This window comes from Lagopus leucura, unplaced genomic scaffold, assembly GCF_019238085.1.
Source record: "Lagopus leucura isolate 7727_CA_CO unplaced genomic scaffold, USGS_WTPT01 Super-Scaffold_73, whole genome shotgun sequence".
Classification (NCBI taxonomy): domain Eukaryota; kingdom Metazoa; phylum Chordata; class Aves; order Galliformes; family Phasianidae; genus Lagopus; species Lagopus leucura.
Window position 1 is genome coordinate 35,033,785 of NW_024962252.1, and position 18,108 is coordinate 35,051,892.

The 18,108-nt window shown below is 38.7% G+C and overlaps 1 protein-coding gene across 3 annotated transcripts in view; it reads right to left on the reverse strand.

Moving 5' to 3' along the window:
* Positions 1-16,425: 16,425 nt before the first annotated feature.
* HACE1 (HECT domain and ankyrin repeat containing E3 ubiquitin protein ligase 1) overlaps positions 16,426-18,108 on the reverse strand; it is a 47,945-nt gene continuing 46,262 nt past the window's right edge. For all 3 annotated transcript variants that reach the window (XM_042891100.1, XM_042891092.1, XM_042891108.1), the window contains 2 exons: positions 17,744-17,857; positions 16,426-17,283 (listed from right to left, as the gene is read on the reverse strand). In XM_042891100.1, coding sequence (XP_042747034.1) covers positions 17,181-17,283; positions 17,744-17,857 — 217 coding nt within the window. In that variant the 3' untranslated portion in view covers positions 16,426-17,180. The remainder of the gene's footprint in view (positions 17,284-17,743; positions 17,858-18,108) is intronic.

Here is an 18,108-nt window from a genome sequence, read left to right on the forward strand (position 1 = left end):
TCCTCCAAGTGAAATACATTTTCAGCTTGTTAAGGGGAAAAGCAGAATTTCTTCTGTCAGATGACTGCAGGGACAAGTCAACACAACTGCAAGAATCAGCAAACTTAAAACTCTTGTGGAAAATATACTCTCCAGGGCAAATAAAAGCAGATTGGTTTAAACAGAACGATCTCTTTTTGTGACATTTAACCTTGAAGATTTTTTCTTTCTACCAGAGATACTTTCATGTGGCTTACTACAAAAATAGAAAAATCAGTGTCTTCTTAATCACAAAATGAAGTTGGTCTTATTTACTTCTTCCTCTGTGTGTGTGAAAATTGTGGTTTTGGTTAGCATAAAAGATGCCTGAAGTGAAAGGCTGTAAAATAAATACTCCCCAGAAAGTTTTGGTTTCCAGTATTGTACAAAAATGTGTTTCTTAAGAATAAACCATGTGATGACCTATTTCATCTGCTCAAGAGAAAATTATTTTTGTATGAAACAGGGTATAACAATGGATAACCCCCAAGAATTTCTCCACCTTCCGCAAAATGGGCTGGTATGAAAACAAAGTGTGGTGCTTCAAATGTTTCCACTCAGCAACTAGGACAGTCACTTGAAAAGGGAGAAGATTCATATTTGAGTCTTTCATAACAGTTAGGCAAAGCTTCAGTTTGTCTTTCTCAAATTCCAGGTCTGGAAAGAACCTCAAGAAGCCATGTGGCCTGAGCTTTTTAAACAGGCCTGCAAGATCATGGCCATGTTCAGTCAAGCTGTGAACAGCTCTGAGAACAGAGACACCACAATATCTCTGGACAACCTGTTCCAGTGTTTGACCACCATCATGGTGAAAAAAAAAATTCTCCTGTTGAAACTACTGTCTATTGTCTCTCATTCCTTCCTTCTGCATCTCAGAGAGCAGAATTCAAGTATTTCATGCATTGCATTCCCTTACTCACCACAGAAGGCTATCAGTTTGATTAGGTAAATCCATGCATAAGCTGAGGTGATCCACTGCTGCTGTCACCACTGCCTGAAACACACCATTCACCATCTCATGGTACTTACACATACTGTTAGGTCTCCACAGGTGTTCAGCAAGCATCAGGGAATGTCAGTGTCTGTCACTTTTTCCACAGGGAGGAATTAAATTTTATGCCTTTGCTTCGTATGCAGTTCTAAGTCAGATGCCATTGTGTCAGACTGTCCTTCTGCTGCCTTCTGTCATAGAGCAACAACACGTAAAGGAATATTGGCGGGAAGGTTCAATTTCTACTGCCATACCACCACCGCTCACTTTTGCCACAATGGACCAACATAATAAAATATGAGGCATTACTTTCAGAGCAGCCCTTTCCCTGTAGACAGCTTTTGTAACATCAGTAGACAAACGCTACCTAAACTTTCATGTACAGTGACTGAAAATAAAGCAAAAAAAGTGAGCTGATAATTTGGAAAGGGTGAAATGGGATCTAAAGAGAGCATTCCAGGACAGACAGTACCAGAGAAGGGAGATACAATAGGTTACTGAAGATATTATAAGATACTCATTCCTCACAGTCACAAATACTCACCAATTCTGAGCACTGGGTTCAACTTGTTTAACATTCTTAATAAATAACTAAGGGCAAGAAAGACTTTGGCCAGGTGTCCAAGTGCCTGACACTGAAAGAACAACTTGCTGAAGGAATATTTCATTTAGCAGAGTAGAAAAAGCCAAGCTCTAATGGTAGTTGAAACCAAATAAATTTAAGTTATTTGCAAGTTTTTAAAACAGTGAGGCAAGAGATGACTAAAACACAGATACAAATTAAAAAAAAACGGACTCTCCGTCAGTCCTCCTTCTTGGCAATCTTTCTGGAAAGCATGTCTTATCAGCAGGGATATAATTGGTTCCTGAACAAATATATATTGCAACCTCCATTGCAAAAGATCTGATAAGAACATACCCATAGACTTGAACGTTCATAGACTGAAATCAGCATAAAGAACACTCATTCTGCCTAAACAGCAAGTGTAATCCCCAGCAAGCACCATGGCAAGTTAAATCTGCCCTTAAGAGCACCAAATTCAATGCAGCTGGTCTTTTCTGCCCCATCCATTTTCCTTTTACTTGTATTAATAAAGTTCTAGGGACACATGACCGCACCAGTAATGCAGCAGGGCAACAGCCTGTTCATACTCCTGCAGGATGACATTTATTGCAATGATGAACTTTACAAATACTTCAAGCCAGATGGTGTCTGGTCTCAATGGCATACAGGCGAAGGAGAGCCCCTGAGGACCTCATACAAAGGAAATCTTGGCAGTTCACAAGGTAACAAGGTTTCCTGCTTTTTCTGCCTGAATCAGACCCTTTTAAACAGCTTGCTGTCCTGACCCTGCGGCTGCTTGGTTCTCACAAATAGGCTTTAAATTGCTTGCACGTAAACGCCAGTCTCTGTCCACAAACACAAGCTTCTTTCTGCATGCTGCAGATATCCCCTTCTGGTTTTACGAAATGCACCTATTCACATCAGCAAGATCTATGTGCTTTACCAGGCTCTTTACTGTTAATTCTCTTTTATAGCAATGAAATAGGATGCTCTTTGAGCTAGTTGAGGAAGGCACTCTTTTAGAATTTGTCATTGCTATTAATGCATTCAAAACAACACATTTTGCACACCTCTGCAGTGCAGCATTTAAGAATGTACCTTTTCACATTACCATATTGCAGCCAACAAATACAAGCTTAGTGCAGCAAGGTAATATTTCCACAGACATTCTATCTATATATTAAAACTCAATTCCGTAGACTCATTTTCATAGACCTGGCAAAAAAAAATATTTTAAAGGAAGAGATTTAGAAATGAACTCTATTACAATTCAAGGAGAAATAAAAGCAAAAAGCTACAAATTCATACAGACCTCGTTTCAGACTAGTTGAACTTACCAGTTGCTTCACACATTTTCCCAAGCAAATTGAAGGCCACTGGAGGAAAAAGTATTTGCGTGTAGGCACACATATCTCGTGCATACACACAGACATACGCATTATATTTGTGCATGCTTATGGTGTGATTTCTCCTTTATACTGAATAAAGCGTATCGGAGCCTAAGAACTGCCGGTTAATTACAGACTGCCAGCTGTAACTTCAGATATATACCACATCTGCCAAATGACAGAGAGATGGATTGATCACCACAGACTTTTTACTTATTTGATGTGGATGTAATTTATATCAGGAGCAGAGCTGGAATGCCCATGCGGAGCAAAGGCCGTCCACGGTCCCAACGCGCTGACTCCCCATTCCCTCCTCTAGTTGTGTGCATCTGTAGATCTATCAACCTGTCAGGCCCAACTGCCGGGCTGCTTTCATGTGTTCCAAAGATAAACACTCCTATACTTAGGAGAGGAAATGAAAGACTTCTCTTGCTGATAAAAATATGATTTACAACAGGCATTAGGACAGAACCATTCCAATTAAAAGTAACACTTTAGCATTTTTTGCCTTCACTATCAGTGAAATCAGAATGTCAGTGTAATTCTTTTAGTTAATTCTAAGTTGATTTACTAGGAATAATCCCCCTGAACCAGTAGCTGACCTCCCAAACATTCCAGCTTCCTGTGGGATAAGAAGGGGTAATAAGAAACACATTACTCTAAAGTAAGCATGGCTGGTGTGGTGTGAAGTTTGTTCCTGTGCTGTCAGACAGACAAGCCTATAGCAAGTACTCAGCAATAGCCAAATAAATGTCCAGAGACCTTTCTCAAACGGACAACTAAGCAACTTCAAACAGATTTCTTGGGCTAATTCACTCTGGTATGGGCTGATAAAGCAGCATTAATCTGCTTTTAATCAAGTTTCTGCCACAAGGCTACCCCAATCTCCCCTTTGTTATCAAGTATCTTAGTGACAGAAACTTCTATTGCTGAACTGAATTTTCTTTTCTTTCAGTACAATAAGATGTATTTTCCTGACTTGTAATAGGGGGTATAAAAACTAAGACGCTGACAATATCTTTGAATAAATAAAAGCTTACAATTAAAGCCATTTTCTTATGAAGCCTCAATGTTATAGCAAAATTACAAACACTGCTCACCTAGAAAGAATTAATCAAGTACAAGATTTTAAGTGAAAGTCAGGCAATAGATGGTTAGCTTTTTTATTTACCTTTATATAGCAACTGCATTTAAAAAAAAAAATAAAATTATAGTGAAGAAAATCTCCAGGCACTTATAAAACACTCATTGATTCTTGGTGTGTATACTTACTCTACAAGATGTCCTAACCCACAGCATCCACTTTTTTTAATGGAAACAGATACTCTTTACACAAGCCTGCAAAGTTAGTGCCCCTTTGTTTCATCGGAGACAAATTTACAGTAAGTAAATGTCTCTGCATTAAATTTACTAAGCTAAAGTTAAAATGAATAACCACAGGCGACAAAACAACTTAATTTTATGGCTAGTAATAGAGCTGCAGGGTGGCTGGGGGGTAGAAGGCAGTAGAATCTATTGCAGCACTGACAAATTTTACAGCCTTCACTTTTCAAGAACAATACCGCAGTCTCAGTAATGTTTAGACAGACATGTCCTGCAGACTTCTTTGAATCTTATCTATTGCTGACCATTACCATTTCAGCAAGTGCAATAAACAGCCTCGGTCAGGTGCTCAGATCAGAGATACCGCTGCCTGACTGCAGAGCAGTAAATACAAAGAACTCTTCTTATATATCGATATATTTGGATTCCACTCCTAGTACCGCATTAGGCAGAGCGTTCAAAGCCCCATGCCTGGGCACGTCCACTCCATCCACGTCAGCTTTGCAGCCAAGCCCATAGCTAGCTGGTACAAGGAGAAGTAATCACCTTAGTTTATCAGGCTTTGGGTGAGCAAGATAGATTAAATTTCACTCGGTTGCAATCTACATTAAGGGGATAAATAAAGCATAGCCACAAGTTTATTCCCTCTCTAGAGGAAGCAGACTTTCCTCGCAAAGTGACAGCCCTTTCCACAGCCCTTCCAACAAAACCTTTCCATCTTGTGGGGGGCATTACTTTTTTGGCTCAGCTGGGAAACACGATGTAAAGACTGAATACAATCAGAAACACAGCAAGAATAGAGCAAAGAGTGCTGTAAGGGGCTGCTGTCTTGGTTTAATTTTCAGCTGACTTCTCTTGAGTGCTCAGAACTGGCTTACATTAAGTATTCCTGCTTTCCCTCCTGTGACAACAGCCTCAGAGAGAGTCCCCTCCAGCCTCTCCATGATCTTCACCACTGCATTATCTAACATGTCACAGACTTTAAATTACCTATGCTCACAATTAGAGCTCTGAGATCATGGTCACAGGAAGGCGAGCAGGAATACCTGAGGCAAGCCGTGGAGAGTGGGCAGGGAGGTGGAATGCAGCCAGGAGCTGGTGGGCCTTAGGTCAGCACTGCAGCAGCTTTACTGCAGCTCTGCAAACTATTAGTAATCAAAGGAGTCTGTTCCTTTCTATGCTTCTGAAGGGGCCTCAACAGTTTTATAGTCCCATTGTTTGCCCATCCATCCCTCACTGCATTAATTTTATCCTCTTCCAAGTAAAGCTGTTTTACTGCACACATTTCAGACTGCCTGCAACCCCATTTCCAAAGCAAGTGGATGGTATGTACTGGCTCATCCAGCAATCTGCACACATCATATCTCCAATTTGTCCTGGGTATCCCCCTAAGTTGCAGGATAAATGTTTTTCCAAAACACTGGTGTTCTCAGTAGAGACTGCCATAACTGAAATCCAGCAATAAAGGGGAAATATGGTCTTAGACAACATAAACAGAACCATATGCTCCTTTAAAAGTCAATATTTTAAAAACTTCTTAGGAGTAGATATAAAAATATGTAGCACAGTACAGATGTTAACTCTCATATTTCAAGGTGCACTTCTAAATGGAGAAGGATAATCTTGTTGGAGCAAAAGACTCCTTTAAGTGTCCTTATTTGTATTAACTGAATACACGAAAGATTCCTACAAATATCTGCCCACAACATAACACAGTATTTTGGCAGGAAAAAAAAAAAAAAAAAAACCACCAGAAACCAGAAATGGAAAGAAATGACAAAGCAAATGACAGCCAATCCCATGCTTCACTGCTGGGTAGTTCTTTTGGTGGTGGTGATTTAGGGTCTTGTCTTGCTTGTTATTTTTTATAGACTTTGGTCTAACATGAAACACTAAATTCTTCAGAGGAAAGATCATCTTTTCACCTTTTTTGTGCCAAGGAGCCACCGGTGCTAGCACACTAAGATTTGTCAGAGCCCCTTTGTCCCACTGTAACACTTCTACAATTTAACAAAACTCTGTCCTGCATGTATATAAGCCAACACAGAAATATCATATGCTCCTTCTATTTCATTTCTTATACCAATTTTCAAGCAAGAGACCATTTTCTTAAACAAGCGATTTCTCTGAAGTTAAAAACAAAGCATCACGGGAAGTTCAGCAAAGGTTTCTTAGTGGATGCCTCCTTTTCCCCAAGTTACAACAGTCTGATGTACAGGATGGACACCATTTAGTCCTGCCTTTGACAGGTTTAAGGCCTGGTATCCTGCTAAGATGGAAATCAGAGCATTCCACCACTGGCAAAGGAGAGTTAGCAGCAAATAATTCAAGATAATTGCACATAAATGCATTCCTTTTGCTTGATGATACTGATTCATCCTTCGCACAAAGTGCACAGCGAAACAAAGCCAAATGTTTACCTTCTGATTCAACATCATATGCCAGAAAAACATCTTAAAGCCTTATAATATTTAATGGAACAGCTGACAGAATCTTCCCACCTGTAAAACCAGGTGCCACCAATATCTCAGCTCTCCTGCATTCAAAAAGAAAACATAAGCATCAACAAAAGTGAATGTACTGCAAGTAGCTCTCTATGCTCAGAGAACGGTCCTTTGAGATCATAATCTGAATTTCATGAACTGCAATGCAAGATATAGAGGTTACACCATCTACAGAAGTGGCTCCTCCTTCTCAATATGAAATACTTCTAATGTGTGATTTCCAGTTTCACATGATGCTCATCTGCCTGTTACACCCAGGAAAATAAAATATCATAAAAATCTCAAATAATTAAGTTCCCTTACTTAAGCAGGTTCAGACATACTGAACAAGCATGGTTGTGTGGTGCAGGATCAGAGCAGACAGTCACCCTGAGGCAGAAAAAGCAATGGAAATACTTTAGATAGATTTATTCCTGGCACTCCTTTTTTAAGGGCTACTAGTAGCTGATGTTTGGCATATATCACCTCCTGGCTATCTATCACCTTCCAAATGAGAGACCTTCAGGTGTTGCAGATTCTTTGCTGGTTTACTGCTTTCTATCGTTGCCTTCATCTAGACATGCTCAGAAGCCTTCCCGATGCTGTGAAGTTTGATTTGTCTGAAGGGAAGTATGGCATGAAATTTAAAGATGAGATATTCCACAGTCACAGAAAAATAAGATATCTTTAAAAAAAGCAGCATCTGTGTAGAGCTGCAGGATGGCAGTCTGGATGATGAGACTGGCACATTTTTAGGAAACCAAGAAATTCCTCACCATCTTTGGTTTTAAATGCTGCCTGCTTTGAATACTGACTTGATTTCTTTTCATACACGTAGCCATTCATTTTACAGAGAAAGAGAAACAACACACAGCAAAACTGAACAAACAATACTGACTTTTACCTTTACACTATCCAAAAATTGCTTTTGGCTTTGTATAAAATATTGACAGGACAGGCTGCTTTATTAACTGAAGCAAGGGGCACATACATACACAATTCACACTAACAGTAGGCTTTAAGGCATAATGTCAATGCAGTACTGAGAGAAAATATCTCAGGAGTTTGAGTGAGATCAAACCTGCTAAAATACAGGCATTGTGCTTTATTCTCTTAAGCTCAAAAATTTATATTTGTAGCAAATATCTATTGAACACATATACAGAAAGCTGTCAGAGGATGTTTGTCATGGGGCTGGATTTTCTGCTTTGTTTTAGTTTTAAGTGAAGAGGAGTAGGTGAACTACAATGAACTTATTAACATAAGATTCCATTTCACATTCACTATGTAACAGAAAAAAATGTGGATTTTCATAAGAATAGGTTGTATTTACAAGAGTTTGTAGGCATTTAAAAAGGCAGGAGAAATACAAGATGGACTGAGTTTACCGTTAGGTTGTTTGCTTGGTACAGAAGCTGCCAGGTGATGTTGAATGGTCTTATACAGAGAAACACCAAAACAAAAAAAAAAGTGTGATACCTGCTACTCCAAAAATGCCAAGGCCACTGAGAGGTCCTCATAAAATACCTACTCCAAAGCAACTTCATCAGAAGATGGAGAGCAACAACTAGCAACACTTATCTGAAAGTCAAGGAGTCAACATTAAACAGTAGGGATTTCCCAGCTTTATCAAAAGAGCCTCTCTGTTCTGGAGATCCATTTCTGGCTGTAAAGGCCCCTATAACAAAGCAATGAATGAATCCTTCTGAGAGGATGATTCCTTTAGGGCAAGTTAAGCCACCTGAGATATATTCTTATGCAGTGTCCCCACCAGTTCACTGGCTCTTGAACACGAGCATTTAGCAGACATATCACAGGAACTTATTCTATTCCCCCACACTCTGTCAGGCACGTAGCCAAGGTGAGAGCACAGGATAGCTGCCAGACAGACTTGATGGGATGGCAAGACCTGACAAGAGTGAGGAGATTCCCAAGAATCCAGGTAATGTCTCGAAGGAACGGTCACCAAAATTAAACCCTGAATAAAGATACAAATACTACATCTGGATAATACCAGATGCTGCTATCAAACTCATCTCTTCTTTGAGGCATCACACAGATATACAAAGGGTGTCTCCTTCCCTCAGAAGTTTATGGTCTACCTTTACTGTACATAAGCCTGTGCTATTACATAGCATGATTTACTAAGCTTACAAGGGAGGTCAGCGGCAGAAGTAGACATCAAACACAAGCCTCAGCAATCTCTGTATAATCAGTCTGTCCATTGAACTTTGCTGGCTGTTAAGCACAAAGATACATGACAGTGCAAAAGCCCTCAGTGAACTTGCATCAGATCAGTCAAGAATGAGTATTGGAAAAGCCTGGTACTGGAGACAAAACAGACACAGAAACAAAATCTACAGTCCACCAGCGCAAGACATTATCACAAGACTTTTTTTCTGTGAAAGACATTAAGGAAAATGTTTTTATCAGGCTTTTTCCCACACAAAAATACACAGGTATGAGCTATAATTAACTCAACACTGATCCCCTGAACAGCTGTAATCAAAGCATTTAAGAGTACTTAAAGAAAGCATAGCTTGACATTAAAGGTTATGAAAGTTACCCATGCATCTCCATTACTTCAGACCATTTCTCTGGAAACTATCAGAGATACTGGACATCAGTAAATTCTGGGAAAGAAATTTCAGAGAAGAGCAAAGACCAAGTATGTTTGTCTGGTCCTTCTAATGCAGCTCTTAAATTACTACAAGGAAACAAAGATTTGTATTATACTAAAATAAAAACACTTCCACAAGAACACTGAACCTAAACAAAGAAAGTGACAGCTACTTGAATTTCATCCAACTGCATTTCCAACCTTTGTATGTGTGAATTTCTTTAAAGTTAGGAGAACCTTTACTGGCAACGAAGGCAATATCAGCATTCAAAGTATCTTTTTTAAAAACATACACATAGATTTTTCCAAGACATGTGCAGGCAGTATAAATAAGGTTCAATTTAATATGTCAAAAAGCGAAGGACTAAAAGCAAAGATACAGTAATTAAATCCCATGTGTACTGCCCACAGATTTTAAATTTAGAGTTTTTCTTAAATTAGAGACACATTTTAGCAAAGTTATGAGTGCTGTTATGTTTAATGGGAAGCATCTTGTCTTTACAGAAGGGAGTCCTTAACATGCTTTAGCAAATACTGCCAAGAAAATCTACCTTGAGGCATAGGGAGAAAAATCATCAAACTGAAGAGTCTACAGAAGACTGATTTTGGACTAGCACCAGATGTGATGGAGAGAATTCATCATGTCCACCAACCCTCCTACAGACCTGTCAAGCCCCACTAATTTTCCCACACTTGCGGCAGCAAACAGGCAGCAACCTTGAAACCAGGTGGGGAAGGAAAAATTATCACGCCTCAAAGAGGCCCAGGCTCTTTTCCCACCTGCTAGCTGAACGACATGCCTGTTATTGGAAACATTACTGTTATTACACATGAGACACTATGCACCTATTTCCTGAAGACAATCTTCACTTTCAGAAGCGTGCTTCTACCACTTATTTCCTCTTTTCTCTTGCTTATGTCTTGAATCTAGAGTACTGTTAATATGTGTCATAAAACAGGGGTAAGTGCAGTAGTCATCTCTAGCTTAGTTTACCAGCCCTAATCTGTCACAGAATTTACATTTCCTGTAGAGCAATCCTACCTGATAACACACATCTAAAAGCCATAGCACCATAATGTAGCACAGGAGTCCAAAGACTAAGCAATAGCTGCATTTCTTTATATCCAAAAGGCTAAATGAGACTTAACAAGTCTAAAATAATGGTTATGCACAGACCCACTTAAATATGTCAGAATAAGCTAAGCAGCACAGAGAAGCCATCTACCAGACACCTCTGAAATGTTTGCCCGTTTGTTTGTATATTAGTATCACTCTTCAGCATTCAGTTTTCTTTCTAAGCTACGTAATTCACAGATCAAGGTGCTTTTATGTACTGGACAGCCCTAGGGGTTCCGTTTCCTTTTACCACAGCTTTTAAATTTGACTAGGCAGCAACAATTGCTTTTTAATCTAAGCAAACCGATCTGTCAGAGGCAATCGGTACGGTGGAACAATCCCATGAGAATCCTAATAATCTCAATGAATCATTCAGCTCCGTATGAAACTCAATAGTTGAACTCTTGGCATAGATTGTCACAAGCACTTAATGCAGCAAGAACACACAGCTGCAAACAGTAGCCTAGCCATGCATGTCTTAACTGTATTTGCACTCCTACTGAAATTCTACATCTATTGGTAATAATCAGTTTCTAACTATATTAGCGTAGCTTTTCTTTTTCTTTTTCTTTTTTTTTTTTTTAATGCACAATTTCTCAGGAAAAAAAAAAAAAAAAAGCCTGGCATGCATATAGGAATATTATTTTATATTCCAATCACCAGGTAAATCCTGGTGCAGATTTTTACAAGCACAGCATGCAGGGTCTTGTTCATCACTGGCAAAAATGCACAGACAGTGGTGGTAACTATCATGAAAAAGAGTGCTGTGTAGCTGAGAATTTGCACTACCAAATAGTGTTCTTGTGCTCTTTGTATCTGTTCTAGCTTCCATGAAAATAAAGAGGAAGCATTACTTTCAGAGAGACCTATGTATATATTATACATAATTAAAACGTTTTATTTTTCTATATTATTGTTTTATACTTAAAGTGTACATTTAAAGCATATACTGAATATTCATTGCTGCATATTATAAAAATTATAGAAAAATAGAAACTAGTCTTAAACTCTGAAAAGGTATTCTGTCTTGGGAAAACACCTTCTTTCTCTCCCACTTTTCAAGATCTGCCTCATACTTCAAAAGCCTTTGGTGGAAACAAGAAGGTACTAAACAAAGCATCACTATGCCTTCCTGATATGTTAAGACAGGGTCATCTACTTCCTCCTACCACAGTTCACGTTTACCAGTCTATTAATTAATCAAGTGGTTTTACTCAAGCAGTCTTTCTAATGCACGAGGAGAATTCCCATACCGATAGCATCACCTTTGATTTTTGTTTTTCCCGAGTTCTGCAAAAAGAACTCATTATTTCTTATCTGGAAAAGAAAAAAACAGAACAGTCATCAATAAGTTGCATGTTCAATTTAACACTGAGTCTGTTTGGCTTTCTAAAGTACCCACTCCAGAAAGATTTTCTGTAGAAAGAGCACCTCTTTCTAATCTCCTTTATAATCTTGTATTGCAGGAGTTTATGGGGGTTGACTGGTGTAAAGAATCCCAGGCAAACAGCTGACACTGACTCAGAGTTCGAGAAGCTAACAGGTCTCTTTCCCCAGCACATCTCTGCTGAATAATCAAGATGCATAACGTTGGCATCAATCAGAACACAAAACCTTATTTTAATATACATTAAAGTACGTAACACAGAGAAAACTCAAAGAAGTAAGACTTGCTTTCCACTCTGACCTGCCAGCATTAGGAAGACATCCAACACACCTCATGGAAGATGCCCTCCTTCTGAAACAACCATCATTGCTGTATCTGATCTCACCTTTCTCATCTGTTTCCCTCATCAATAGGACAAGAAGAACTCCTTTATCCTCCTGCCACTGAATGAAAACTATTCCCTACATACAGAAGTGAAAAGACAACTTGGGAAGGGGAAAACAAATAGCAGGAAAGAACCCTCATCTTTGTAGATAATAGGTCCTTCCATGTAAAGTTTATCTCCATTTTGGATGTCTCAAGACTGCTTTCTCACAACAGAAATAAGAAGTTAAAGAACTCTTCAATTCACAAGCTGTCGTCTTTCTTCATAAAGGTACTTTTTTTTTTCCCCTTTTCTATTCACTGCTCTTTTTGAATGTATTAATGCAAGATTGCATTAGAAAAATTGACATGCTAAAGTACTTGTTCAGTATCTGTTAATGTTTTAATAATTGCTTGGAATACTTTATTGTAAGCTATTGTTTACAAGGTCTTTAAAATGATGAGTGGATGGCTTTAGAGCAAGACTTCTGATTACCACTTTTTTTTCTAGAAAAAAAATACTAAATTTGCAACTATGTTGCAAAGAAAGAAATGGGAAAAATTTGAGAACTGACAAATTGGTCTATTTGTTCATATTTGCTGATGCATAATCAGCCACAGTACACTGCAAGGAATTCAGAATTACCCCCGATAATAACTGAAGATAACCAAACCAAGGCTATTTCTGAGCCAAGAAATAAGGACTCAGCAAATGTATTTAAATAATATCAAGAATAATTCCCATTAAAAAAAAATAAAATAATGTTGTTACAAAAACTGTTAAGCATTCAGCAACTGCACTGGTTAATCTCAAGCTATTAAACCGGTCTTAATCATTGAGGGCTCTGGATGAAGGAGGGCACCAGGGGAACAAAAGCAGGACAGTGTCAGCAATAGACTTCCATTGCCTGAACAGCAAGGACCCCTCGTGTTCAGGCAGCAGAACTGCAAAGAATAATTTTGCTCGGAGTGAAAAATCAATCTATGACGTATACAAAATGAACTATGAAAGCTTGGTTTAATTTCTGTGACTGCCTCCTGTCTAATAGCAAGGAAGTTTAACTGGAAAACCATCAATATATTAAGACCTGAAGGAACACCTAAGGAGTACTGCTTGCCTGCCTTCGTGAGGGGCAAAAAGGTTATTGATTTACTTATTCAAAAGGTTTAGAAAAGCAATCTTCTATGCCACATACCTCCAGGCTGGATGTCACTAAAGAGGGCTTCTGTTCCTGTTCAGTTTCTGGAAGGTCAACAGCAATGCTTTTATTAGGCATTATTGAGCTGTACTTGCAGAGCTGAATCAGCTCATTAGACTTCAAAAACAGTCCAACCACAATAAAACTACAATTTTGAGTTTAGTCTTTTAAATAGAGAGTTTACAGCCTTCCAAACCAGATGTGGTCTTAACACACTTTTTTTACTGTATGCACAGAAGTCTCCAAGTCTCTTGAAAATTCAGGCCAACCACCTTCTCTCTTTCATTCCATTTTCAATCTTACTGACTATAGTAATTCATATGGAACGTACAGGAGTAGTCATTATACTACATTTCACAGTTTATGGTTTTAATGGTTTTGTAACATTAGATGCATAACACATTTTCAAGCATCAAAAACTAGGCTTTGCTATCTAACATTTTATAAAGATAATAAAAGTTAATGAGCGCTCATGATCTATGATGTGACAAGACATCTGTTCTTTTCTTTCCTAGATAAAACACTCACCCCCGCCTTCTTCTGGCACAGTGGGAAAGAACAAATATAAACCAATTAATCATTCTAAACTATAAGCTATATTAAGTTGTAGTTTCTCAACAGGCTTGTCATATCCTGTTGCTAATAGGGCGCAGGTGTCCTAAAAACAGTCTTTCAAGGCAGCAATTAAATTCCGGTAACTTCATGTGGTCAGCTGTATCAGACAGTCCCATATAGTGCTTAAAAAATAATAGTAATGATAATAACAAAGAGACTGGATTTATGGTATAACTGCAGGAAGAGCTCTATTCCGATTTTCTACTTATTTTCATCATGCTTTCTGTATTGGGTTTATAAGGCAGCGGAGGGACTGCAGGGTTGGGCTCAGTGAGCAGAGCTCAGCGCTGCCCATGTGAGAGCAGAGCCAGCTCCAGCTGCTCCAGAGGGACCGCCGCTGCCAGAGCTGAGCCGTGCGCGACGCCGGGTGCGCTCTGCGAGAGCGGACGGAAGGAAGGGACGAACCGCCGTGCGACAGCAGCCTGGAGAGGGGAGCCGAGATGGGAGAGAAGGGTCGGCGCTGCAGAAGCTCCGGGCACGCGGCAGCGGCTCCCTGCGGCCCGGGAGAGGCGGCCATGTGGGATCAGTTGGGGAACACGGAATCGCGGGAGGGACACACACACGTGCAGCGGGGATGGAGAGCGACCGTGGAAACGCGGCAGAAAGGAAGTGCAGTGGTTGAACCGTAAGCCCGCCGTTCCTTTGCACTGCCTGAGGGGAGGCAGAAGAGCATTTGGAGAAAGCGAAGTGTTTTTATTTTTCTTTTGGTTCTCACTGCTCTAGGCTGTAAGTGATAGGCAATAAAGTATATTAATATCCCTACGCTGGGTCTGTTTTGCCCATCACGGTAACTGGTGATTTATCTCCCACGTGAAAGGAAAAACTAAGTAGTTGCATAATACACAGACAGCTGTACTTACAGTAAAACACGCGGATACATTTCCAGTTTACCCAAAGAAAGCAAATACTTAATCCCTGAGAAATATCGTGCATTACACAGAATGCTTTCCTGGTGTCAGTCCACCTAGCAGAGGCAGACAAAGACATGAGAGCTGCACAGCCGGGGAATCAGGCACTGCCCAGCTGTGCAGAAAAGTGAAGTACTTCTGCTGACAGATCCGAGATAACTGGAATTTAGCACTAAAACCCCACATATCTTCCAACTTCAAACCTCTCTAATAATCTCCCTGAGCTTCCTAAAGGATGCCACAGAGGAACAGCATGTCTCTCTGCTGACTAAACCAACAGCCAGGGCTCTTCTGACTGAACCACCATGAGGGTTCAGTGAAATGCCAAGCTAGAAGACTGGCTTCTTTCTACCAACTAAAAAGCAGTATTCTTCTTAAATTGCAGTCTTTAAGGTGTCAGATGGATGTCCACAAGCACTGCAAAAAAAAAAAATGTTAGTTTTGGTGCACAAACAGAACTTGGGGGGAAGTTTACGTATAAAGCTTCCCCTTAAGAAAAATTACTGTGGCACCACTGAATCAGGTGACCCATGAATTTCTATCTCCCACTCCTAAGAGGCTATGAGTGCTTTAGATTAAAAGAATTAAACAAATTAAACACATTAAAAACAACCCCTCACCCCCCTACCCCCTCCCCCCCAAAAAACCATGGATCATCAAGTAAGCATCCTATACAGATCAGCTGGTGAACTGTATTATAGAGGCTATACTTGTATTAGCACTTAGTGTAGAAGAATGTGAGCAAATCAGTAATAAACTGTTTGTGCTGAGGACCTGAACTCTAAAATTTCTCTCTCTGGAGCGTTTGCTAAGCTTGCACTCATTTACTAACTTGTCATATCATCTCTTTGGACCAATGCTGTCCTGCATTCATAATCAGATGTTGATCTGACATCATTTGGTACATTCATGGACAGCTTTTCTCTGTTTAGTTTCAGCTGGAAATAATCCATACCACATTCTTCATGGCAAGTAGGGATGATCAGAATCATTTAAAGAAATTTTAAAAGCACTCCTAGCCAGAACCAAAATGCTAATGTAGACCTACCATAAAATCTTTTTAAAACTGCTATAAAAATACATAATCTATCCTCACTTACTAGAAAAACATTCAGGTGTGCATTTTTGCATATGACTTGAGTAACATGCCCTAATTCTATATGAATTTTGACATGAGATTCTAATTATGATAGCCTTGACAGTTAACCTCTCAGTAAGCTCAGGTTCCTTCCCTGTGCATTTGATAATGTCTATCCATAAACTTTAATAATGCCTTCTCAAAAGCTACTTCCACGACAATTTAAATTTAAAATTATACACAAGATGAACAAAGTCCTAAAAAAAAAAAAAAAAAAACAAACAAACCCAAATATACAAAACCATACAAACTTGTCACATTCAGATTCTGGTAAAAATATTAAAATTTAATAATAACTTTTAAACATACAGTTATGTCAAGGAAAGAGCAAAGGCATTCAAACAAATGAATATAGAACTTAAATAATATTTACAAATTCTAAACTGTAAGTTAACTATAAAGTCACAAATGCTTTAAATATTTAGTAGAATATAGTGTAAATTCTAATACAAATTAGCTATTAATTTCATCTGATATTTTTCCAGTGATAAGTCTAATCTTTACATACTATATACATTAAAATACTAAAAAGTTATAAAATTTTATTTCTGTTACTATGCAAAGAAATGGAAAATACATCAGATCTGTCTTACTGTACAATATCCAAATTGAACTTTCCCTGGTGTTCTCTGAAAAAAAATAAACGGCACTTTCACATGCAACAAGGCATAAAGTACAAGCCTGTCCATTGCCAGTATGCTAGCTGAATGCAAAATAAACAAATGCCATTCAACCATCTAGTTGAAAATCAAAAATAAGACAGTAGAAAGAGATTCTAACAAACTTCCCCATTCAGACTGAAGTGATAATGAAAAGCATGTAAACCAATTTCCATACAGACCTGCCATTTGAAAAAATGAAAACACATCGTACTGAGAAAAGTAAGTTATGTGACAATTTCAAAGTTCCTTTGACAATATCTAATGGAGAAAGAAACCTGATGGTCCTGTATGAATTACTCAGCCTTACTGCAGCATCCAAGTTGCTATTCCACTAACGGCTTCCAAAAAAACTTCTGCCAGTCTGAATTTCACATCAGTAGTCAGAGGAGTTTTCTGGACTTCATTATGCCATCGTGTAACCATAGCTTCCACAGTGCAATGCCACAAGAAGCCTGTCCTTCAGGATTTCTTTACTTGGGTATTCAGGTAACTTGAGCATGTTGATACTGAAAAGGGGGAAAAAAAAATAAACAAGAATAGGAAAAAAGGAAAGGAAAACTCATCAGAGCAAGAAATGCAAGAGTAAAGTTTTGTTTTCTAATTGAAAATTCCAAAGATGTCACATTCAGTGAACAAGGAGCAAAGGAAGCCAGTTCTGCATTACAGTCCCAGTGAGAAGCATTCATATATATTGCAGAAAAGGGTTTTTTTTCTTCACAGTAGTTAATACAATAATTTTACTTTTAAATTCCTTTATTGATTTCATTTGACTGAAGTGGAGAAAAATGAGCAAAAAAAAAAAAAAAATACAAGTACCACCTGGATGATGGCGAGAGAATACTCCAGCAACCATCAAGGATTTGGGGCCTTTTAATGAAAATATTCAAAATGCTGGTATTTTGACTGGCATTTATAAGAAAAAAAAAACCTTTATTTTTCAGGTGTTGTAATGAGTAGCTGACATACCATGTGCTAGATGTTGGTAAAAGATTCGCAGTATATGGCACAGCAGCAATTGTGAAATTTTGCAATCCACTCCCACCCATGATATGGGCAAAGCCACCGTGAGGCACTCTGGAACTGAGAATACTCACAGAAATTAGATCATTGTAAGAAGAGTTAAGCCAAAAATACATTAGTAACACTGCAAATATCTCTTAAGTTACCAATACTTTTCTCCCTTTCTCACATCAGTATCAAAATTCACATTGTCTAAATACTTATAATTACAACACTCACACATATTTACATTTACTTGCATTATACATCAAATTCCTTGAATGATATTTAGGAGAATGCTGTTTGCAAAGCAAGTTCACTTCAACCAGTTT